Genomic DNA, 26962 nt, shown 5'->3' on the forward strand with positions numbered 1-26962 from the left:
ATATTTAGCCATCTATGAATGTCTTCCGTCGTTTCAGTCGTCTCTGAACGTGTTAAGATGTCACTGAATGACATTTATCACATTTAGTCGTATCTGAATGTACTCTGTCATCTTCAGTCGGCTCTGAATGTCCCCGTCGCCTTTAGTCATATCTGAATGTCTTCTGTCGTCTTCAGTCGCCTTTGAAAGTCCCCGTCGCCTTTAGTCATTTCTGAATGTCGCCTTAAGCAGTCTCTGAATGTATTCTGTCATCTGAAAGTCGTCTCTGAAAGTCACCGTCGCCTTTAGTCATATCTGAATGTCGTCGCAACGGGACAACTTGAGCGCGGCAGTGCGTACCGTCTCAGAATGTCTTCTATCATTCCTGTCCTCACGTGTTCTGATCTCTATGAAGATGGTCTGTCACCTCGTCGTAAATGATCGTCTATTGATCGCCGTCTTCAGTTGTCTCAGAATGCCTTCGCCCTTGGATGGCCACCGTCGGCTTCGGCCGTCTCTGATGGTCCTCCGTCCTCTCCTGTCATTTCCAGCTATGATTAATTCTAAGGGATGTCAAAGGGGGCATTTTGATGCGATTGATTTCTACCTCATGTTGGCCTAAGCCACAGAGACTCCACATTGCCTTATCCGTGATGAGGACGTTCTTGAGGAGTTCGAATGAGATTATCCGGTTCAAAAGTGCTGTAAAACCAGATAGGGTCCGTCCCGACTTTTTCCAAAACATCATCCTAAACTAATTTTGATGCTTGCTTGTGCTGGTGGAGACATACACTTGTGGCAGGGCTGTGTCTTATCATCTTATCTGTGTTTGCCAAAATAGGCGTGTAAACTATCACCGAGTTTTGGCAGACGACACAACAAACCCAAAAGCCACGTGCTTTTGTTTTGATTTTCGCAAAGGCGGAAGTAAAGCGGAAGCGAACAAGTGCGCATGTCAGAGTACTCGGGTTCTGCACATGCGCAGCATAGAAAATAAGGCCATTTTGAAAATTTTCATGAATTTCTGTGACAAAACTATGGCTAAAACTCGTCGATCTGTGAGATAATTCAGGCAAGGAGCCCGCTAGAACAAGGATAGGTCGCAAGTATGACGGCCAGAGGGTATATCCACCCACAAAGTAATATATCCCTTGCCATACGGCAGGAGATCCAGCGCTTTGAAAGTGTCCACCCTAGCATTTACGCCATCTACGATTTGATAGAGGCGATTCCCGATCAAAATCTGCAAGATCAGATTCGGGATCACGTTGTTTGCATAGAAGGTGAGTTCCTGTCCTTTCGTTTCATAGCATGGGTTCATTCATGTTGGTATCCTTTGTTAAATAAACTCCATTTCGACGCCTGCAACGCCCAGTTTTTGGCGGAAATGCCAAAATGGCGGTAGTGTTTACATCCTGAAATTCCCTTTAAATTACAGTTACACTCACTGTGTAGTGGTGTAGGCCTACATGTAATAATGTACATCATTACATGTACTATAGGCTTTTACAAATGTTGTCTATGTACTGTGTAGTGGTGTAGGCCTACATGTACGTCATGACATGTACTATTGGCTTTTACAAATGCGGTGTATGTACTGTGTAGTGGTGTGTAGCCTATGTACGTGTAATGATGTACATCATTACATGTACATAGGCTTTTACAAACGTTGTGTATGACTGTGTATGTACTTGTTACAATAGTGAATGAATACATGCCTACATGATACATGAATGAACATAATTCATCATTCAGCATAGCCTCTTGACAAAGATATGACAAGGTACATCATGACGCAGGACCAGTATTGTAGGCTGAATGGTTGTACTTGTAAAATAGAAAAGGTAGAGACAAGTTACCAGACAGTTTGCTGTATACTGCCATCTTGAGCGGCCAGGAGATTGCAGAGGCAACTGCAGGGTCCACCACACTGGGCCAATATTCATATTGTGATCTTAGACAAGATGATGACTGGCTGAGCCGATGAGGGGAAGATCTGAAAGAACATCACAATGTCAATGAATCGAGAGGCCACAAAGCCAGATGTGGTCCAACTGCATTCATCCTTCAGATATGAGAAATTTTTGAGTGACTTCGTACTGAAAACGTTTCCTACTTTTCCTGCATTTTGACTTTAGGGGTCTTTCGAGACTTTGACTGGTGTTTCTGTGTTGTTACACGTATTTCCCAACCTGAGGTGCCCTAAATCTTTTTGTAGATGTACATTACATTACATACTTGTAGTGTACAAGTATGTCATTGCAGAGGGCATGTATCATGTATGTTTCAACCAGATGCAGAATTGTATGCTATTGCAAGGTCAACTTCCCATCCAATAACCCATGTCTGCACACATCGCAAGGCATTTCCTGTAATTAGAATGTAACACATTTACATAAGTGGAAGCATGGGCCACTATCAGATCAAGTAATTAGTAAACCTATGTCGAATGACCAACCTACATGACATAAAATGTCGTGTGATGGATACTAACTACATGTATAGTGTATATTATAGCTGTTGAATAGACATTTTCATATCTCGTACTGGTGGTGGTAATAGTTTTATCATTCATTGACCTAGGCCTTGGGTTGGATATAAACTAAATCAGCTTCCGATCTTTTCCCAACATTGCCTGAAATTAGTGAAAAGATTAGTGGTTCTTTATATGTTGTTGTATGTAGTCAGGTATAATCAACCGGAACCCCAAGAAGGCTGATCTGCATCTTTGAAAAGTGCATGAAAACAAGTTATGAGGCAGAAGTGGAATGCATTGCTATGAACCATACAGCTACAAATACATCTTAGTGAATGATTTGTAAACATGAGCTGGTGGAATTCTTCCTGGATGACTGATGCCTGCAATGAACTGGCCTAATTATGGCTGCCTGGGACTATAAATAGAGGTCTGGTAGTTCTGTATTCCTGAGTATGTACAATGTACCACTGGTCTTTCTTTTTACCCCGGCATGCACGAGGTCTTTGCAGTCTGAGGGGGGGGGGGGGGTCAACATGATATAAGATCAGTACAATTCAAAGGAAGTCTACTCCGACAGTTATTCATATTGTAGAGTTATCTACACTGTTTTGCGTGAGAATGACAATTGGACTGGGAGGGAGACTGCAGGCCTTGCCAGACTCCCAGTCCCATGAGGGCAAATTATAAAAAATGAATCACAGTTTTCACAAGTTTTGCAAATGGAAGACCAATAAACGCACTGCTTTGTCATTTGCAATAGCATATCGAATAGACAGTCTCGTCGCCACGGAAGCTATTGACTTCTCTTTAGCTGTCTGGTGTGTCATGGAAAACTGTAAATCCTTGGCTAGAAAATTCCTTGTCAAATAAAATGATTTATTTGCAATTCGCCTGTCATTGGTGTACAAAGGTTGGCGATTTGACGAGAACTGTCTCCAGCTTTATGGACACCATGCACATCTACATGTATTTGTCTAGAGATTGGTGGTGGAAGTATGGTTGAAATATTTTCAGCTTGCCGATAAAAATGGCTCAGTAAACATGGTTTCAATACTGTAGACCCTCTATTACGGACACTCTCGGGACTAACAGGTGCTGTCATTTTAAAATAAAAAAGGTCTCCTTATTAGAGAGTTAAAACTGAATAGAAACGGCCAATTTGGGACCAAGCATAGTGTCCTTAATAGAGAGGTTGTCCTTAATAGAGAGGTGTCCGCTAAGGGAAGTTCCACTGTACATGTACATACTGACTGCTGTACATGTATAGAGATGTGTGACAACATGGTACCAGTATGAAAAGTTGATTTATTTGTAAATATTCGTAGATGGGGGCATCCCGGGACATTGTATTTATTTATCCCCGGATCCAGCTGCATTCATGTCAGAACTTGCAACTATTTTTTTCAGAAATCCAACTTCATGCCTGTTGAGTCGGTTGTAAAAATTTTCCGATTTGCTCTTGGTCGTCTCAACATTGTCAATTGCTCCAACACGCAATGTACATTACACTAAATAATGTACATCTTTTATAGTACAGCGTTTAGTGTTGATCCGCAAATGTGGCATCATGTCGCAATAGTCTAGCACAGAGCTCTCTGATCAATAGAGCCTGACATTCATAACGCGGAAAATAAGACATCATATCGTGATGCTGAATGATATTTATTTTTAGACCGGTTAGATTTATAGGTGGGAATTTTTATCTTGGTTTTGGTTTGAAGACATCTGGTCGCTATCATCAATCAAATAATGCCATGCCTGAGGGCAGCACTGTAGAACTAGGAGGCCTAGGCTGATCTATTTCCCTTTGAACAAGGTTGAGATATTCACGATATACATACATGTAGGTCTACAACAATTGTTACCGTGGATACAGTGTGTTCCTGATGAAAATGTTGTGGTAAGCGGAATGGCAGGAGTAGTACTGCTACAGTGCTACTGGACATCTTCGCTTGTGACTTTGGGCAAGTCACTTCAAAGGTGGATTCAGGCCATGGTTGTTTTCGGGAGAGTTCTTGCTGACCCACTGGTGGTGTTGCCCTACCCTGGTACAGTGGTAGTGACGTATTGCCTGTGTTGCAGCATTGCTTCTGGCCAGCAGCCGCTGTCACATTGAGCACTGGTACATCTGGCCTATCACACCATACATCCTTATAACCAGGCGTAGAAGGATTCTATGTATTAACCCGCTTCTCCCCATGTTCATGTAGAAATATACACTACATGTAGTAGATTATAAAGCACTGCTTGGTGTACTAAGATCAACTGACTTACTGAGTGGGGTCTATGAATAGCATGTCTGGAATAGGGAGATCAATACTGCCTCTAATAAACTGCTGCTGATACTAAGAAACATCATCAATACTGCCTCTAATAAACTGCTGCTGTTATCAAGAAACATCATCAATACTGCCTCTAATAAACTGCTGCTGGTACCAAAAAACATCATCAATACTGCCTCTAATAAACTGCTGATGGTACCAAAAAACATCATCAATACTGCCTCTAATAAACTGCTGCTGGTACCAAGAAACATCATCGACATCAATACTGCCTCTAATAAACTGCTGCTGCAGTGCTGGTACCACGAAAAAACATCGTCAGCATCGCAAAAAAATTCTACATCTCCCGTTGCCTGTGAATTGCCTCATTTGCCTTCATCGAAGTTGGCATCTGATCTGATACTTTGCTGTGGTCATTTCGGTAGTTTACGGATAATGAATGTTTGTTTAGCGAAGAATATGTATGAAAATTACAGATGAGTGGTTGATACGTGTAATTGGGAGGTTTCGAGTTTAGTATGTGGATCCGGAATGATCTGCAGCATCCTTATTTCAACGGTGCTCGTACCTATCCAGTGATATTACTAATTACCTGGTAATACAGGAATGGGTATTTGATCTTAACCCATTGAGCTTAGTTGACGTCAATCTGAGTAAGTAAATCAAAGACAGGGTTATGTTGTACTTATGTAACCATGGTAATTCCACGAATTGAAGCTGAACTGAATGAAAAACCCTGTTGCCAAGGGTCAAGAACGTCCAAAAGATTTGCTCAAAAGATTCTAGTATTAGGCATTCCTTGACGAGTTCAATCAACTGAGCACTGAACATGCTTTGTGAAAAAGTAACTTGGATTACTTAAGGAAAAATACTAAATCGACCTCAGCTCATCTCAAAAACGTTACATCGAATGCTTGTTGTTTATTGCCAGGGAGGATCCTGGGAGATTTCAAGTGTCGTTGATCTTGATCCAGTGTGTTCTAATTGGACGATTTGTCGTGATGTGTGGCATGCTCATTTGTCAAAAAGAGCGACGCGAGAACTGTTTATAAGACGCACAGTAAATTTTCATCAAATCGAGTATCTTTCTGCAGATCCATGGGGTTAGTTTTTGATTGGTGTTTTGGTGAGAGCTTTCTATAAACTTTTATATGTACATTGCAACTAAAAATGGCGGTCATGAGTATATTAGTTTAGTTTGTGATGGACTCTACCTCTGGCCCGAGACAGAGTCACGACACCAATAAACACAATGCCTAAACCGTAGAAAAATGCTCATTTGGCCTTGAATGAGGAATACACTGCGGAGACGTAAAACACTTCCAAATGCATGAGAAAGGCTGAAGAAGAAGAAATTGTGAAAAATACATCCAACCTTGTTGCTTCATTCCCTCGGCTGACTCACACCAAGATGATATAATTATCTGTCGAGACCTTCCAATCAATCCACTAATGGGTCTATAATTTCACTAAATGTTTGCTGTCTTATCGAATAATCTTTATAAAATAATCATGAAAATTTAACCCTCTTCAACTCGTGTTCCATAGAATGCAAAATATCCAACATCAGATGAAAGATCATCATCGAGAGGAACTGTGATCTCATCTCAGCAATTCAACTTGATAAATTTTCAGACACATTATGAATACTATCAGAATGGATAATGTAGTTCATGTACATACATGATGACACCACATCTTTGAATAGCATGCGTGCCCTAGATGAACTGCATTATATTAGGAAAATATTTCCTCTGGTTTTGCTACAGATGCTAGATGAAATGCATTGTATTGTATTTGCCCTGGAGTATCAAAAGTATTTTCCTCGGGTCTTACTGAAATTTCAATACATAAATTGTATGTTTCATCAAGGTTAAAAAACAGGATCAAATTTTCAAATATCGGAGAACGCATCTCGCGAAAGCGCTGCTGCATGGGCATAGGCAGGTTCACACGAATGAAAAGTAGTGTACAATGGTCAGTGTAGGCCTTCTACTTGTGCATGTAATTCTGCCCTCAATGTGTACTGAAGGAATGCATGCAGTGCAGCTTAAAATCGTATGTATTGTTCATTTATTTCGATATGCCAAAGGTTGTTCTGACAAGATTCTTTCACATTCATCTGACACTTTTGTATCATCAATATTTTTAGATGTGAGAAATTGAATGCTACACAGATCTGTGGGCGGAGCCTACATCTTCGGTCGATCTATTTCAAGACAGAATTTCAGCGTTCATTCAGCTTGAAATGTCACCGAATTTGTTTGTGTTAGCTTTAGCGTTTTTTTGGATCGACATGTATGAATATATAGATTCGCTAAAGGAAACATGATACATGTGATAAGCATGTGCCTTGAGAGAACATATAACGTCAATCAATATAACGTGAATGTTATCAGCAAGAGGATGCACTGCTTGGATCATTGGGATGAAACACAACATTGCAGTGCCCTTGGCGAGAGTTGGCATTCAGTATGTCAACACTAGGCTGTGTGGCAATGAGAAGAGTGTTGCCATGAGCTGGTTTCATTCACAATCCAGGAGTAATGTATTGCCCTGAAAGATGTTATGTAGCTGAAGTTCAAATATCAAAATGCCCTCCGATCGTGTATCATTGAAATGTGTCCGGGTGTACATACAGGTTAGCCGTACATACATACACTACTATAGAACATTCTGATTCTGAACTTTGGTGATTGAGCAGAAGCGTAATTTGGCCAACTGCAAAATCGTTGTCGATTTGAACATGAGTATGTAACCCTTCACTGATCAACAAACACTGTTGCTGCAGCAATCCTCGCCATGGCCAGGCTGCCTCCTCATGATTACAATGATGATTTTCACAGCTTGCAGTCATTGTGGCGGTTGGAGCCAGCAGTCTTCTTCACTTACTAAGCCAGCGATAGATTCGGTTACTGAATACATAAAATAGGTGATTTATTTCTGCTGAGGTGAGTTGGAAACTAAAAAAAGTCACATCCGCTCGCGTAGATTGTTCATCTTTTAGTCATTGGGAGAGGTACTGAGGTAGAACTTGGTAATGTTCAATTTTAACCTGAACCAGATATTCCAGTCCATTCCTTTCTTCTGGCTTCTTCCTCTTGGCCGAGTTCTTTCTGTTGATAAGAGCTTTGTTGCATGCATGCCACATTCAGTGGGACGATATCTGGTTATTGGCTGCTTCAGAAAAATGGTCGTCTTTCGTTTATTGCCAGAGCTGAGGTGTTGAGGAGTAAGGGGAGGGGGTGAGGGTCTAATGAGGTATTCCGGTGACTATTATGCACTGTTATACAAGTAGGACTGAGTTGTGCTTCATTCAAATATAAATTATTCCTCGTCTTTACAAGAAACTTCTTCCCAAGTCGTGACTGCGGTAAAGAGAAGAAATACAGTTTCTCTCCACTTACCCGCTTACTCTTGAATTGGGTGTTTGGCCCGTTTTGGAGTGGACCATGGAAAGATTTGGTGCCAAGTATCATGTTCAACACATAGATTTCTTTATTCGAATAGGACATAAAGATAAAGTGACTTGCCCAAGGTGATGTGTCAGTTAAACTTTGAAAATTGAAGTGAGTATAGATCAAACCTAGATGCTACACCAATCTCCACATACCAGTACCAAATCAGCAGTCTTATCCATCCCACAAAAAACTACACTATTCGGCATACTTTGCTTTTCCTATAAAAACCTTTAGGCAAACAACCATGCAATTATACTGAATCTACATGAAGCTGAATTATAGATCAGATTTGAACATCTTGGTGCATTCCTCTTAAAGCCTGTTACATGCATGTGGCGGGGCAAATTGAGATTTATAAATCAGAACATCTCCTTCGGTAATGGCTGGAAGATGTACCGATGTGTTAGTGTAGTTAGTGATCTGGGGCCGTCTCAAAATACACTTTATACCAAAGTTTCTAATTCCAACGGCCTATCAAGATGGTCGAACCTCAGGCACTGGCAAATCACAAATGCTTCATGGGTATTGATGTGTTACCCTACTTGTGACTGAAAAGCTGCAGCCACTCATGAAAATAGGCATAGCAAGGAGAGGAAATTGAAAAACTGAGGGTGCTACGCCCTGCTGAAACTCTTGAGCTGAAGCACGATCATTGTGATACGTTAGAGATTTGGGATTATTAGAGTAAGATTTTTCACCAGGGCTGTGAACCTACTCCTCCCCTCGCATGTTTCTTCAAGGGAAAGGGTCCCAGTTCCACACCTGCATAGTGGGATGGCTTTGCCTTGAGAGACCTGGTGCAGAATGTCTTTCCCTGAGCTGGGAACCACATTTAGCCAGAGATGAGATCCAATTATTAGATCATCAAGATCAACCTTGAGCATGCAAACATTCCCTGGAAAGAAAATTACAGTGGTAGATTAAGACGAAGCATTTCCGAGAGAACAAACATGCCCTAATGTTATTCCAGTGTATACCTGCATGCAGGATGAATCGGGCTTTGGATCAAAACAATCCACGATAAACATGTATCCTACCTAACAGTAGAAGCATTCCTCAGATTTCTTCTGATCGAAACATTGGGCCTTTTACTTCTGGCGGTTATTGATGATCATGATGATGGAGTAATGACTCATTAGCCTCAGTGGTTGGCTGGTGATCAAAGCAAAGAACTTGTAGAGTAGTCAGGGTGTCAGCTTGAAGTCTGGGGGTTCAGAACTAACATTCCTCAGAGTTATTTTTCTCAAAACGTCAGAGTTTTCACTACTTTTGGTAGTCATTGGAGATCATGATGATGGAGTGCGACTTCTTAGCATCAGTCGCTGGCTGCATGAAGGAAAAGCTTGTTCAAAATACCCATTTACAGGTTTTTTGGTTGATTGTTCAAAAATCTCTTCCATGTCGTTGTTTCTCATTGCTGTAAGTTTTCAGTAGCCAGCAACATCTAGGCTATCCTAAGTTCAGCTCAAACTAGCCTACATGTACGTGTGTAGTTCTTGGCCAGATGAAGTCGAAGCAATTGCTGGAGAGAATCTTTCATTGCCTTGATTTCCAAATTACAGGCAGTATGTGGGGTCTCCAGAGAAATTTACTCAAGGTTTCCAAGGTGAGATATTCAGTTCTGCCTTCAGGGCTTCTATAGAACTGGTGTGGATATCACTGCTTATGAGAGATTTCAGTTGTTTAGAAATGATCTGCATCGGAATTGGTGAACAGCCTTTTAAACATCAAGCCAGTTTTCATTCAGATAATTAGTCTAGTACAGTTACTGAGTTAGCCTTCTTCTTGATCAAACTCAAAAGTTTGGTACTCTAAGGGTTATTTGTAAAACCTGAATTTGAGCCTATTACTGTTTCCAGGTGTAAGCCTGTGCTGCCGAGAGTTGTCCAAGTGTCTTGTTCAAGGACTCAACATTGACACACAGCATCCGTCGATCTGTCAAGCTGCATTTTTTATAGGTCGTGCGTATACCACTTTCAGCGGAGGGCCAGGCCACTAGGCCGCTTGCTCTGACTGTTTCAGTGTCAGTTGACCCTGAAAGTTTTGGTGTGGAGTTGAAGCCCGAAAGTCGGCTTAGCCTCGGCTGTAGTAGCAATTGAACACCTTTCCTGGTTAGTATAGCTTATCTTGTAGTAAATTCTTCTCTGATAAGCCAGTGACCCGAGGTGCTCTAGAAACCTTCAGTCCAGCTTGTCAGGTGTAAGGCTGGTGCCAATAATGGATTCTAGGATCCTTCAACTCACTTACAATAAAACCTATTGGCTGTACAAGTTGTACAGTTGGCCTTGACCAGATCTGCACCAGCCTCCACCTCGTCCAACTTGTAACCTGGTGGTTCTGAAAAGGGCAGGACTATAGACTATTGATCAGTATTGCCTCACCGTTCTAGGTTGGCTCGTGACATCATGTCTTCCATTCAGAGATGCTGTAGGGCAGATGGTGATTGCTTGAGGATGAATTGTTTCCTGATCGATTCATTACTCATAGAAATGTTTTCCAAACAGGAAAATTGACAAGACAGACTTCCTGGCTTGCTTTACCATCAAATTTGATAACTGGAAGAAGGTTTCTTTGTTCTGTCTGGTTGAAATAATGATGTTCAAAACCGAAACTCATCAGCGACAGTACGGCATCTGCATAAACTCATCATAATTATCCAGTTCGAATTACCCAAGAAAGTCAGCCATGGTGAGAGACCAAACTGTGAGAACTATCCCTGTCAGTAAGAGCACTATTCTTTCTCCCAGTTGTCCCAAAATGCCATACCTGTGGGGAAAATTGTGCTTGTAAACATCCTTGAAACTATACCTGGTTTTCGTAAACATGGTTTTTCAGCTGGTCCGAGAAAAAAAAGATGGAACATAAAATCACAGCTGTCATTACCTTGACGATTCAATCTTCCTTTCCTGAAGGACAATGAAAAAGCAAAAGCTCCCTTCTCATGGTCTGTAGTAAGTGTAAGGCAGAGGTGCCAACACAACTTAACGTGATCAGTTCATTAAGGCGAAGGATTTTGTAACGTTTTATTTCAAATATAGTTCTAATATTCGTGACTCCTTGGAACAGGAGTAGGCGGATTCAATTTTTGGCTGCACCTTGTGAAAAATACCACTTTAGTTTTGAAGAGAAGTATGAAAACAAAAGGACTAAATCCCATTCTGCAGGAAATAATGAGAAATGGCTCGCAGCGTGCAAAGGGTAAGTCTTACATGTAGTTTCGATTTTATTCCTTGCTACAGTTAACAGTACCATATTGACATGTGCCTCTTGAATTGGAGCGGGCCAATACAGTTGTTGATACCAACACAAACTGCTTCCTTGTTGCATGCATGCAATGCACTTGTCACATGTATGATATCATGCATCTATACAGACAAACATCCTCTACATGTATGTCATGTAATGGAGTAGTGCAGTATCATCAGAACATAAACATTGCCTTTTCTGCCCAGGAAAGCATAATCTGAAGAGCTGTGCACTAGCAGCGCTCTGTTCGTGCTTTCTGCCTTATCCTACCAAGAAACATTTATAGTGAAAGGTTCCACTTGCTACCCTCAGCCTCAGGTGATTGGCCTCATAAAGCAAAGTTTCCATTGATAATGATATTGCTTAGTGGTCAAAAGCTAATGTGGCCATAAATAGTCCGATGCTGATCCTGCAAACTTGCTCGTAGTCTCGTGCATCAAAGATGCAATTAAGTTGCCGCGTTGCTGACTTGTAATATGGTTAGCCTTGATCTTGGACGTATTGGGCAGCGTTAGTCACGTCAGGTAGTAAAATAATTGTGGACATCGATATGGGAACTAAAAATCTTGGTCTGGCTGGAGGCTCAGATGGACGGACGTGGAATAAAGAGTTGTGCCCATGGCGGCAAAATCTATAAATGACCAATTTTGGCCAATTTCGTGTTATCTCATGTTGTAGATTTTTAGCTCGGGTATACTCGTATAGTAATAGCAATGGTAGTATAAGTGTGCACATTGGCTGAATTATTGTTTGAATAGCTCCAGTTTGGCTTGGGTTTCTTGAGGCAAACGAGTTGTCTATTTCGTGTGCATTAGTGTATGATGTTCTTATTGCAGAGGACAGCAATTATGATGACGACACTCGGAGACCATTCACAGGACCAAAGGAATTTCACCAAGCTCAACTGCTGCCTTAGCCTTTGGATTGCGACGACACCATTTGTGAATGATACGATACGTCCATGACATCCCTTCCAACGCATAATGCGTGGAGTCCAGCATTAGCATATGGTGTTCCCATCACAAGTGATCACAATTATGACACTCGAGAGATCAGGATGCTTCTTCTGATTAGCCCAGAGGTCAACTCATGATTGTGATGTGTGAATCGACATGGTTGCGTTCAAAGGGACCGCTTGCCAATTACGAGATGGCTGTATCTACTTTCTCAGATGCTGACGACTACAGTGTTTCGCCTGTGGAAAGGGGCAACATGTATAGGACAGAAAACTCAGAAGCTAGGGATGGACTCATGATTGCAATGGTTGCTTTCAAAGGTACTGCTCACTAATCATGGGATGTCGGCATCTACATTTGTAAGCAGTGTCTTGCCTGTGGAAAGGGGCAACATGTTTACATGTAGTTGCATAAGAATACCATCTATAGTTGGACATGTTGGAAGGAACAAAGCACTCGGAAGCTGAGGACCTACTCGTGATTGCAATTTGGGAACCGAGCTGGCTGCGTTCAGAGGTACTGCTGCTACCTTGAGATTGTGGTATCACCCAGACATCAAGCAGTGTCGGTGTAATTCGCTGTTCGCCTGCTGAAAGGACAACTGAACGATAATACTCTACGTATAGGTAATTTCAAGGCCAATGGAATGTTAATCTCGATTGATGATGTCAAAAAAGACAACCTTCAGTAGGGCCAAGACGATGAAGCATGCACGAGCGACGTGGCTCTGTTGCATTCCCGGATGTCAGCCGCCAGTACTTCATAAATACCATTTGAAGTCTGCAACCAGTTGCATTTCTACCTCCAACATGATCAGACACCCCTATATATCACTATACAGCCCATGCTTCCAATGTACATATCGTGATATTGGATAGGCTCTTGATTGTCCCATCAAGATCTCACCATGCCTCCCACATACATTATTGATCACCACCAGTGTCTTGTGTACACTTCCCAGCCTGGCTTTTACTTCAAGGGTATTCAAGATCTCCACTTATTTTCATTCCCTTCTGATCCAAGGATAAGTTGTTCAAGAACTTTCTTCTCTTTCAAGGGCATCTGTTGTGCAGGAGAGTTCCTTCAGTTAGAATCCCTTTAAAAGCATACTAAAATGCTTTAAAAATCTAAACCTCTCTTATTTGCCACAAGTGGTTTTCCTCTGGTGGTAATATATTGACTCCAATATGAATTCACGGAATATTCATGAAAGATGCAAGGTATTTGTACAACTCTGAATCATCACCGTGCCTTCTAGATCTCAAAACCACTTCCTTGGTCACTTAAAGACTGATACATACAAATTCATGTGTCAGGTCTTGTGAGCGATATTGATTTGTCTCATTACTAAGAGATGAAATGTAAATGCAGGAACAGTAAGCTTTATGTTACAAATTACTACCCCCAGGGTTGGAGGGAACAAGCTGAACACATCTATACTTCGTCATGTGTTTGAGCATGCTTCTTGAAGTCCTGAGCGGCTGTGGTCATTACTATGTGAATGCTGCCTCTTCAAGGCCCAGCGATGAAAAATGTTCTTCAGGCTGAAAAGAGTTGTGATGTTTCTAAAAGAATGCATTGTTTCACATTTCCGGTGATCGTTCACCGAAAAACACTGATGAGATACCAAGAATCGCACATGTAGAAAGATAAAATGTTGTCAGAATTCTACAAAAAGACTGTGGGAAAATGAGAATGGCAGCTAGGTTGATCAGCACTATGGCTTCAGTTGGAGGAAAACCATTCGGTTGTGCATACTGAGATCAGCCAGCCATCCACGGCCTCACTTCTGAGAGATGCTTGTTAGCCCCGATACATGATATTGGAAGAGGAATTCATTCCGCCAACAGAAAAGCATCTGTATCATTCTTGGAGCTTTTTAGCATTCCTGCTGCGTGTTGTAAACTTATCTCATCATGGTGAAAAACTAACAAAAAACATGTTAATAGCCTTGTTAAAATGTACGCTGTATGCCAATACAGAATGCAGCACCTCCTAACTGAATGGCAGTTTTCTTGGGGGAAATAGATTTTCTATATAGTAGACTATGTTTGAGCAGTGAACATGTGATGGCATTCCCACTGTTCTTCAGGGAGCCGTGGCTATTATCTGGTCCCCTCCTTTTCTCAGCCACAGACTTGAGTTGCTAGGTCAATAAAGTCTATTGGGACCCAAGTAGTTGCATATAAAAATACAGGTCCAGGCAGATTCCTTGGAGATTGATGAATGAGCAAACGTAGACGATTCAAAAAAGACTAAAATCTTGTTTAGTTGAATTGAAGTCTGCTTGAGGCAAGGTATGATGAACATAATCAACTGGGGACTCCCTTTTGTGGCAATCCTTTCCGTCATATTGAGATACCCTTTGGCAGAGTAAGATTTTTCTGACAGTGACAGCCAGATTGCGTTATTGCAGCTGCTGATTTGCCATGCTCAGATAATTTGTGTTCAGAGGAAATGGTTTTAGGTTGTGGTCGTGAAGCCGTTCGAGCGAAAATCGATCCACAAAATTTGTCCAGGTTTAGTCTTTTCGAGGCAGATTCTTTAATGATTAGGTGACAGAACTCTATCGTTCAGCAAGTTTATACTTTTGTTGGAGAACTTAGAACTAGCGTATGAAAATTTGATCTCCCTGTGTTAACATTTGTGTCATGGAAGGACGAAGCAAAAGCGTTAAAATCCAATTCTTTGATGCAAATTTATACAATGCTAGTTGCAACTTCATCCTCGAGCGAAATAATGGGCAAGAAACCAATTAAGCAATTCATAGCCTCGATGAGCATACAGGTGTGTGCATTCCCTGGAGTCGCCTGTGGGCATCAATGAATCATCCAGGAAGCAATATGTACAGATGTAACAATATTCTGCGAGGTCAGAGAATCTTCACTTTCTTGATTCCTTCATTCTCGAGGCTTGTAGCATTTCAGACGAGAATTCTTGAACATTGAACAATTTTGAGAAGACTTTCTTTTGTGAAAAGTTGATACCACTGAGAGGTTTTCAACTGCTTTGGTTTATGAATGGATGAAATGACCCTTGGAAAGTTTTTTACCCCACCAACCTTCTCTGGCGAAATTGGCTTCAAAATACTTTTGCTACAGTCCCTTGGCTTGTGTTGCTATAAGGATGGTTGAATGATATTTGATTTGATCATTGGCGATCAATGCAAATTGATCCACCCCGTATTGGCTCCAATATATCATTGCCGCTGGGGATGGCAGTTGTTGGAGATGCAGATGAAATATGGAGGATGGGTGGGGAGTAAACCTTGCCACTCATATTCAACACATCCCTAGTCACCTAGGGGTGAGACGTCACAGTATAGCGTGGTCAGAAACCAAGTAGTGAGGACATGACAGATGGAGCAGTGGCTAAAGTGAATAAAGATATTCATTTATTGAATTCTGAGGTCACAATTGTAAAAGAATAATGAAAATGGTGGTCAGTGATTCTGCTCCTATGCTCAGTTCTTTTTGTTGGTTGAATTCCGTTGCTTTAGTTTTTCTTGATTCTATTATCTGAAAATCCTTTTATAAGGTGAGACATCATTGCCCTGATGCAGCTACCACCTACGTTTTAGCGTTGTGACTTCTTGAGAGACTAGAAGATTCTGGCTGGGAAAGCATCTGGGAATTTATCATTTGATAATTTCTGCCATCAGTATCACCTTGGATACAGCATATACTTCGGGCAAAATGCTCTGTTATCGTTGCATTACCAAAGAACAGAGCACCATCCATCAGTAAAAAAGCAGTACGTGTGCTGCATGTGACAAAAGTCACTAGTCTTTCATTGCAGCATCATGCAACAATGTAATAGCATCTTTTTATGTTGGTACAGTTGGCTTGGCAATTGTGCCCTAGCCAATAATGTGCTGTACACATTGACAACCCTATTTTTCATGCAGATGACAAACCAGTTAGCCTAGTGATTTGGTATGTCATTTGCTTCCACTTCTAGTGTCAGTGCACATCCATAAATTACTGAAACTAGATATAAATGCATGGACACTGCATACAGAATCATTGCACCCAAGTATATGCAACGTACATGTAATTGAAAATCCCTCTTGCCTTTCGTACACCAAATAGCGATAGCTTCTCGATTATATGGTGATATTCTCATTCCCGCTATGGCGTGATCTCTGTAATAACAATGGATGACCATGAGAATTGACGGATGCAGGTGGATATTTATTCGTCACCGCTCAACGGCTGGACCAATTTGCAAGTGAGATGAAGATGCATTAGAGTCTTGAACGATAGACAGACTCGTAATTGGCTAACCCCCTCTGGCTATTCTGGTAAAAGAAGATTGGACCACAGACTGAGACCTAGACTCAGATTTCGTGCAGGGTTGTGCATCGCTTGCTTGTGTTCATTGCACATAACAAACGAAAATTCGAATGTGCAAAGACAATATCCAATGCTCACTCAGTCGACAGTGATAAAAACCTATCCAGATAGATCCAGGAACCACATGATAGCGACAGTGGTGATTCAAATAGTTCTTCTATCTTGTGGTAGATGGCAGATCAGTATCTTTCCATTCAGCTTCAGTGATAGAATGTCAGATAGTGTGCAGTGCTGCTTCTGGTGATTGTCAACATATGCACTTCTTATCGAATTCTCATTGGTGCTTGCAATTGTTTGTGTGACCATGCCAGCCTGATGAATTTTTTTTAAAAAGAAGTTCAATCTCGAAATGAAAATACTTTTGAAAGGTTACTGATTTGATCACAGCCATTTTGTTTAGCATTGTTTCGGAGGAAAACTTGTTTGAATACATGTCAAATGTACATACCACCACTTATCAACTAGAACAAGGAAACTCTCAGGGGTGGGAATATCTCGCGTTTCAATCGTACTTTAAGAATTCCCATTCGCTTGCTTCTAAAGTGTTTCTAACATGTTGCATCTCCCCAAGGATGACAGTCAGCCAATGAATGCATTTAGAATGCACAAGCAATCATCTTGAGCATCTTCAGGTTGGTACCAGCTCATCATGAATTGGGATTGTAGAAAACATGCAGCACTAACTTTCTGCTGATTAGTTAAGGGCAAAAATGGCAGATGCCAAAAAGAGTGATTCTGCATGAAGGACCGTTCTTGGATGCATCGCAATGCACATGAACATTCCATTGGTAGCGAATCGACAATGCATCGTGTAGCGGTCTTAGCAAACCCTTCGATCCCTCGTTCACGGATCAACGCCGGATCGATGATGAATTGAGCCTCTTGTGTACTTAATAATCTGCTGCTAATTGTGTCGAAAGTCAATTTAAACAACATCGTGCTTATTACGTCCTACTATATCATGATGACATGCTCATGTAATACATCAAGTCCTTTCATCCCAGATTATTATGGCATCATCAGTTCAGTGGCGATTGCCCTATTATCAGTTTGTTAGCAAAGGATGTCGAGCTATCCCAGTGGCTAACCTATAGTACACACATGATACATACATTCATATACAGGATCACAGGCTGTGATGAGAATGAATTGATGTTGTATGCCATCGGCAGCAATGAAATTGACCAACGACCTGGGATACTTTATTTTTCGCGTAATTGATGGAATATGGAGTTAATTGCCCCTAACATTGCATGGAAGAGTTCCTCACATCTGTGAGAGTGATAAAATGCTCCATCTTTCTTTCATTAAACTCTAAATTGCCTGCCAGATCCGGTTATATCCGGTAAAGGAAGGCCGACGGATTATCAGGTGATGGCAAACTGTCATTATTCTATGAGGATTGACGACACGTTGTCATTACGAAAGTGGAAACATAAAAATTGCATTCTCTGCTTGTTTACTATGGTGTCGTGTATGAGGGAGTATTATTGTAGGTTGCACTGATAAAGAATTGCTGGTTTGTAGGGCGCTTCAGGAATTCACCCTTCAAGGATATATAGTGGACCCAGTTTTGTATAATGGTACATTTTACTCAGCTTGGCAATTAATTCTCGTTGAGAAATTTTTCTAGATGGTAATTGTTGCCAGATAGATAATTGTGGACAGTTGGATGCATTCCTTCATACGGGTAAATTGTAAGGTTGAGGTCATCTTTTTCGACACAATTTCTTTCTGGGCAAATTTCATTCATGATGTTTATATGGAAAATTGGGCTATTTCGTTCATGTCTTTGTGAGATTGTACGAATTCTTGTGGAAGTTTTTTAATCACGACAGTTTTATAATGGTGCCTTTGTATTTGTTGGAGTATCATTGTGTTGCTCTGGGGCTGTGGTATATGGATCCAGGTTCTAAATCAGTGCTGCAGAGGATGGGTGTGCAGATTTGGATGTTTCATGTTTCTTTGAGAGGCAGTGTGGTCTTGTCAGACTTCAGCTGAATGTTTCGTGATCGGAACTGTATGCTGAATTGAATACACTCTCATACATTGACGTTGGTGCTGTGAGGAGCTCGATTATCCACCGACTTCGGTGGTCAATTGATATTAGTGTTATTGTAGTTTTCTCGCTGAAAGGATTTATCTGTTATTGGAGCAACTGATGCAATTTTGAATTTACTATTGTTTTATTCCAGAAGACTTGAATTTTTTGGTGGACTTTATACATGACTCAGGCAGAAATTCCTTTAAAATTGGTATCAGACTCCCCAAAGACTGCGTTCTTTTTTTCTGACGAATTACAAGCAAAACCTTCCAACGCTGCTTTCACCCACAGCATCCTCTTTTCATCTTTTCACCTGATGCCTGTCGGCAGTAACGTGGTTGTCTTTCAGAGGTGTTCTCCCTCTGGGGGTTGAGTATTGTAGAATCTGACTACGTGCTAGCGTGCGCTGATATCAAATAAAACCCATGAGTCATGAGATCGGCGTAGGCGCATATTGTGTTTTTAAAACCTGAGGTTAATGTTACCACACGATAAAGACAAGTCGGTGTTACTTCATAACAGAGGCAATCTGTTGAAGTGACAATCAAGAGGTAGAGAGTTACAAATAGCATCTGGACAACTTGTCAATTTCCGTTTATGTCCTCTGGCTAATGGCAGATCTTCCAAGCGGAAAACATATTCAGAATTATCTAAAAATCATTGGAAGGATTAATCGCTGTGCTGTGGGCGTTTCTACGAGTGAGAGTAGGAGTATTATATGTTGCTATAGACAACATTGTCATTAATCCTGTTCATTTCATTGGAGAACACTATATTAGCGATATACAGTCATTGTCATTCTGCTAACATAATGCTGGCCTGAGCTTGATTTTCTTGAATGTCACGACAATCAACAGATACGGCTAATGTTAGCTTGCAGATTCTCTTGGTTGTCGAGACATATGTTATACATACATTGGCGCACTCGAAGTATATAGCGTAATGAGACCGGTAAAAGAAACGCTTAAGCGTAGAACGACATGCCTCCTAGGAAAGGAGTATTTTTCAGCTAGGGAGTTGGGGAAAAAAAGCAGTGCCACATACATTATAGTGTACAAAGTTACTGTCTTCAGATCGGCAATATCAACGTTATCCTTCTTGCACAGGGCAAGGTGTTTTCAATGGAATTGAGGATTAGCTTTCTTACTTGACATTTCCTACTTGGCAGTCTTTGTTGATTCCTCCGCAGCTTAGCATAACTAATTGTAAGAAGTCAGCATCACTGAATGAGGATAGGTCCACATGTATAGCCAGCTTTTGGAAGTGGATATCATAGAACATATCAAGTAGGGTTATATTTCAAAATGAAAACCACAATACTATAAATCTAAATATCAATTGCTATTGGATCTGATTCTGTGGATGTCCCGATAAAATGGATTAAAATTTCTGAGATGGAACTTAGAAATTTTTTTGACGTATCAAAGATATAATGTTGGATTTATCACTATCTTCTGAAAGCAGTATGTTTGGTATGGGAATTCTGGAGAACATTTGCGGCAAATATACTGACTTGGTTATAAGGAATGGTAAGTGTACCTCTTCGTATTGGATCAAATTCACAGGCCTAGGAATTGAGGGGCCTGATGAGATATCCAAAACTTCATTTCAGGATATTGGAATGTGTTCGATCTTCCTCTGCTTAAGGAATTTTTGAGATGCACGCTAAACAGTCTGTCTGTTTTCGGTAACAGGTTGGCTGTGCTAGAGAGATATCCACCACCTGGCCCAGAGCTTTGTGGTCAGGGTGGTGTCCTTTGGCCAGTTTTCCTCTCTATTCTTCATAAGGGAGCAAGTCTGAAGGGCATGAGCTGGAGTCTGGTCTCCAACTCCACAGTCACATTCACATCGAGCATATTGGACTATAAATGGAGATGCACTGGTTGATCCGAATCCAAGAATTAAATATTCATGGACGGAACCAATCCAAGGCTATTCCTTATAATGGTTCCTTGGGTACACTTAACCGCTAATGATAATGCTGTACATGATATATGGCGGTCTCTTGTCGCCCCTTGGTGTTGTTTGCCCTATTATGCCTGCTATAAAAGCTGCAGAATGCTATTTGGCTTCAAATAAGCTAGGTATCTGGAGAATTAGGTGTAGTAGCAGAACACAACCTGAGCTCAAATAGAAAATCGACAAGCTGCTTCAGCCCTGTCGCTGCTGGTATGGTATCGTAAGATGGTTAGACATTGGCCCATGTGTTTTCCACCCAACAGCCTGAACCGAACATGGTAAATCTTTTGTTTCAACTGGATCACTGACACTGTACAAGAAAACATTTAAAAGATACCTCAGTGGGCTCAGATTATCTTAGTTTGACCCAAATACGATTTTGGGCATTGGGGCAACTTAACCCCTCTTTACGAAACCTGTTCTTCCAACTTGATTCTGGTTCATTTAAGGAGACTACAATGTAGAATAGCACATGATCCGTTGGGAGGCAATCTACCTGATGGAAGGTCTTGTATGAATAATAAGAATATTGATTTATGTCTTGACAGTATGTGAATAATGATTTGGTTGACTGTGTAGATTGATGAAGAAATGGCATGTTTCAGGATGGATATGATACATTAGTATACTGAGGTATATGTGTCATTATTCTTGCAAGGCCTTATCCATTTACAAATACTGTCCTTAATAGGGAAGTCGGTGTCCTGATAACAGAGGTCAAATTGTAAAGAAACAACCCATATACATCCCTAATACAGAGGGTGTCCTGCTAACAGTAGGTGATCCTGTGGTGATAGGAGTACAGTTCATATCTCCCGATTCAGTTGAAGTTCTGTTGGCAGATATGATGATATATAGCCACTAACTGTTAGGACCAGACCTCCATGTAAACTATATTAACGAGGAGATTGCATGTTTGATTAATGTGCATTTCTGTTATTACTTGCAGCCGTGCTGGATGGAAATCAATTCTCCGAATGCCATGGCAAAGACATTGGTTCAGTTCCTTGCTGCAAAACCAGATGGCACCACAAGCATCTAGCAGCCTCAATCAATGAATTTGACAGTCAGTCCATTCGCCCCAACCCCTTCCCCGAAAATGATATTCTGTCCACATAGATTTTCCTTTGCTTTCTCAGTTCCAACATTCAGTGCATTTTGGCCAGGTTCATTTCAGCGGGACATTTTGTGACAATTTTGTCAACTCGTAATTGATAGCCCAATCTGACATGTTTCTCAATCCTTTTCTTTTTCTAGGTGAGTTGAGCTTTTGAAGATCTAGAGCAATTCTCAGTGTAGTTGGTAAGGTAGGAGGTCTAGAATTTAAAGATACAGCTTGTATTTCCAACTTGAGTACAATATACGACCCATTGTTGTTTACAATTTAGCAGCTCTTATATCTCCCAAAAGCCAAGGGAGACACCGTGGTGTGGTGGCTCGGGCCTCTGACGAGCCGTCATGAGTTCCTCGGTTTGATCTCTACTGTCGGTGTCAGTTTCTTAGCAGATCTCTTTGCCTTACATGCCTTACCCTGTCCAGGTGTATAAGAGGGTAAACTAGCTCCTAAAGGCCAAGCTGGCTGAGGTGTGTTGGCTTGTGTCTCTTGTGGTCATTGGGTCCCTGGTTTAATCCCCACTGTTGGTATGAGACTCTTGGCAGGTCTCTTTGCCTAACATGCCTTAATCCATCCAGGTGTATACATGGGTCCCCAATCAGGGCACTAGGAGATGGAGACAGATTTCTGACATCACCCCCAATTTGAGGACCTGGCCCTGGAATGGGTTAGCCTGAGGAAGCTTGAAGCTGCCTGCTGCTTGGTGATGTCATATACTTGTTCTCCTTCCAATGCCGGTGCTGCACTTGCCTTGGTTTTGCGCATGCCTTAAGAGTTACTAAATAAAGTTGTGAAAGTTGTGAAAATCAATTTTGAGTGCTTCTTTTCACCTCAAGCGTTTTTCAACAAATCTCAAAACTTAATCATAGTTTTGAATACCTCGGGGCATTATTTACTCCACTCGACTCACGGTTGTTAAATCTAAAATAAATCACGTAAATCTTCTTCGATTTTCCATCAGATGAAACAAAGGGAATTATTGATCAGCGTGCGAGTCAGAACCTGACACCCCCGGGATAAATGGAACGGGCCGATCCGAAGGTAGGAGCTCATATCGTCAGTGTCAAGAGCTCTAGACGGTGATCATGTTTTGAATTTCGACGCTGTGTACATCGCGTAAGGTTAAGAAGTCTTAACGGCACACGTGATTCGTAATCGTGAGGCAAAATATTTGGATACACAAATACATTTTTGTGGTGAAATTTTCACGAATGGATTTATTTACAAAAGGGTTTCATTTGTTTCCAAGTCCACATCGATATTTCTTGCAATTTGCAAATTGATACATTTCATGTGAATGTGATTTAGATTTTTGGATTACAACAATCAAATGATTGATGTCGTGATGCTCTGATGTGAATTCCAGATGTATGTCATTGAAGGATTTAGGGGATAAGGAGCACAAGTTTTTTTTCATTTCCTAATCTCAGAGTTTTTGTCTTTCATGAAAATATATATCATGCTTTCTTATCTCTGCTGTATGGTACAGTTATGTGACACATGATGTCTTGTTGATTATGTTGAAGTTCTCGAATTGAGTTTGCATCATTTTCGTCTCCATCAGCTTCTTCTCATTTCCAATATCAAGTTACTGTGAATGGTTGTCTCCTTCACTCAGCTTGATGAATTCACATCTTTTAGAGAAAACTTTGTCACAGCATCATTGACTGTAAATTGTTAAATTTTCCAATTCTTTTCAAAAGATTCTACCTATATGACCTACTGTTCAAAGGTCAAGTTGGGCTCTGAAATACACAATGTTTGAAAGTAATGTAAAAAATTGACATGTCCCCCCCCCCCAATCCTAGTTTAACCAATGCCTCCTAGCGTATGCCTGATAGTTCCCCTTTTAATGCAGACTATAAAATCTGCTCTGCCTTTCCAAACTAGCTGCTTCTCAGTCATTAAAAACATATTCATAACACATCTCGAGTGATTTTCAAACAATTCCACCAAACTCATATTTCATTCCAGTTTTTTTCTTAAGAGGGTTATGAATCATCGTATTTTTTCAACATTTTTTACACCGCCACCTGCCACGTAGATCCACTTTAAATAATATACGAGAATGTAATATGATTTCGATGTGTCATATCTCAGTAAAAAAGAGCACTTTATGTATTTCTGATTTATAAATTGTAGGATGAATTTACCGTTGCACTCAGTTGCCGCCCGAAAGTGATTTGTTAGGATGGCTAGCTTCATATTATATTTGGATTGGATCTTGATGGTGAATGCTACTGCTCGTGCTACTGCTATATGGCTAGCAACAGCTACAGAATGCTACATTGATATTTCATCCGCCTGTCCTTCAGTGCCGTCTGTCCTTCAATTCCAGCTTTAAGAAACACACGTTTCTGTTTTATTTCTTCCATTCCTATTTCTTGTTTTACAGATGTCCCTTCTCATCATAAATTGATGCATTGGTGTTATTTCAAAGTTACACATTCTATTTTCATTGAATTGGGAGGGGGGTGGGGTATTTTGAAATTCATTACTATCAGTTGTAATATTACTAAGCGTTGAGATGCTAGTGTTGTTGCAGGTGCCTTGAACCACACATGGAAATTTCCACGTTGGATTGGAGCTAGCCGTCTGCCCACTGATTGTTCCAGGGAAGCGATTCCAAGGATTTTCAAACCATCTGCTTCAATGGGTTTTTCAGATAAAGTTTTGTTTGGGTTTCCTCTTGAAATTTCTCGCTGGTATTCGGATGTCAGTGGTTTTACTGGCCGTACATTCTACTGGTAGTTTTTACGCCAAAACCTTAGGGGTGGTTCGACATTTTCAATATTATTACAAGAGTATTCGAAGCGTATGCTTTGAGAGGATGTAGTTTCTGTCTCTGAACCGTCTAGTGCGCGAGTGATGAGGTTATAAAGTGATGGAACTTCTCTGTCTCTTTACGCGATCTCTTTATTACGCTCTACAATAAAGATCAAACAAGCAGGACCTGAATTGTGGGTTAACCGGTTTGCACTTGCTGAAGGGTTTGAAGCTAATGAATAATGTAAAACGCTGATTATCCGGTTCGATACAGTTCTTTGTTAGCATATTGACGACCTCTCAAGACTGTCTCAACATAAGATGGTTGTTGGGCTTCGTCTCAATTATTCACGTTGTTCCTTGTCTCGAGACACTGGACATGGACTTGCCAATCATGATCGTCTATTTCTGGCATATGCTGTTATCGATGGAGAGTAGTATATCCCACAAGTGTCTTCTTGTTTGAACAGAATCAAGCCATCGATCGATCTGGTGTGTGTTTGTGACTTATTCCATCAAAAACATTAGAATTGGATTGGATGAGGTGATGGTCTGCATGATATCAATGCTTAAGGCCTGTGCAAAGTGCATTTGAAAAAAAAACATCTCCATCTTCCTTGCTCAAAAGTTTCTCAGTCAGAGATTCAAATCAAAATACTTTTTTGATACAGGTTGTTTTTGAAAGCTTTTTTGAAAGCACATATAAATAGGTGTAACCACACCATCTGAAGCGGCAGTTCTACAATTCCTAACTTTAACATGTTAGGTGGTCAGGATATGAACTTAGTTCAAAGGTTCAGTGCAATTTTCACTTCCCAGAGCATTCCCTAACTGGCTTCCTAATTGATGGACAGAGCTCGCCTATCGGATTCGTCACGATATATTGATATTCTGTAAATGTGAAGCCGGGAAATGCCGTTACCATAGAGCATGCTAATTTGTGATTATTTCCCCGCTGCTCTGTCCCCTAATTACGAAATTGTGGTCTGTCGTTCACATCGGGTATGACAAGCACTAACACGCTTCAACCGTATTCGGTGGCCAGTGTCCAAGAGTGACTATGAGGAATTAAGTTGGCACCATACCCTTATTGCCATTCTGAGAGGTCAGTGTCTACGAAGTTCATGCAAGCTCGAGGTGTGATCAGCTCTTAAAAGTGACGTTTAAACAAAAATACTTCATATTCCCACTTTCCATCTTTTGTATCACGAGTAGCAAAGTTCATCCGTTTGGTTTCTTCTTTCGGGATCTTACGACAGAAGTGTCCCGTCCTTTCCTCTCAACGTGTTCTTCATCAACTTGCGCAGCACGAATGTAGTTCCGTCTGGAATGAATAATGATCGGAGTAGCATCTACTACAAATTGCCCTGGCAGCAGTCCGTTTGCTTAGGCATGTAAATCAAACCACCAATTAACAAAAGATGTGTTTTGTCCTTATCATCTATGCTCAGACATCAGGAGTGTCTCACCTCCGCTTTGAAGTGGTCGTAGTCTTTGTCAAGACAGAAAAAAATTAGAGTACTGTCTGGACGAATGACTCTCATGGACAGTCTCTAGAAACCTGTCCTAATGGGAGTTGCCCACTCTTGGCATCTTATTTCTTAAAGCCTCTTAGAGATGACCTTGCATCAGATGGAGAGCGCTCCCGTTTGTCTGATGGAAAGATACAAATTGATGCTTCTTTGTTTTTGTCAAACAAATGCTGGGTTCGACCAGCCAGTCGTGCATTGGTTTGCCCAGCAAAAGTTCCAGAATATGAAAATGAGTATCATTTCAGTTATCACTGACTGAATCTGTTAGAATGAGTGGAAAATTTGTTGCACAGAAAATAAGACCTTTAGGTATAAAATGCTGAGATTGTGAATCTTTGTTCAGCTGCAGCCTACAGGTTTCACCTGAAAGGAGCTCTAACCACAGGTGCTTGCACTCGTAATTACCTTGTAAATGTTTTGGGTCAGAACGAAGCTGGGTGTCGGTTCTACTTGGGTTGGCACTCTTGTGGTTTCTCATGCTATCTGCATTGTTTACAAACTTTTTTGTTGGTTTTGGGTTACCAGGCATTTTGTTCTTCAATCTATGTATTGTGCTATAAACCCCTGAGCTGACTTTGCCAATTTCTATGTTTAATCAGTGATTTTTCTCCATCTGAGCCGAACCAATGTCTCCGTGAATTGAACTGTTCTGTTTTCTGTCGATCACCTATGCTGAACTATCTGGAACACAACAGACAAGAGGAAAAAAGCAGGGCCCTCTCTCAAAGTTGTTTCTTATGCATTGAAACTTCAGAGTCTTCAAAAGGAAGGTTCCCTTATCCCTCTGAA

General features: G+C 41.0%; 1 protein-coding gene across 28 annotated transcripts in view; it reads left to right on the forward strand.

Annotated features, from left to right (window-relative positions):
• Positions 1 to 976: 976 nt before the first annotated feature.
• LOC135497971 (arf-GAP with GTPase, ANK repeat and PH domain-containing protein 1-like) overlaps positions 977 to 26962 on the forward strand; it is an 81111-nt gene continuing 55125 nt past the window's right edge. For 27 of the 28 annotated variants that reach the window (XM_064788041.1, XM_064788045.1, XM_064788046.1 and 24 more), the window contains exon 1: positions 977 to 1262. In XM_064788041.1, the coding sequence (XP_064644111.1) occupies positions 1088 to 1262 (175 nt within the window). In that variant the 5' untranslated portion in view covers positions 977 to 1087. Of the gene's footprint in view, positions 1263 to 20124; positions 20332 to 26962 lie in introns of those variants that run through there. The other variant, XM_064788057.1, reaches the window with a different exon arrangement.

The sequence above is a fragment of the Lineus longissimus genome, chromosome 13 (genome assembly GCF_910592395.1).
Source record: "Lineus longissimus chromosome 13, tnLinLong1.2, whole genome shotgun sequence".
In the NCBI taxonomy this organism is placed as follows: Eukaryota; Metazoa; Nemertea; class Pilidiophora; order Heteronemertea; family Lineidae; genus Lineus; species Lineus longissimus.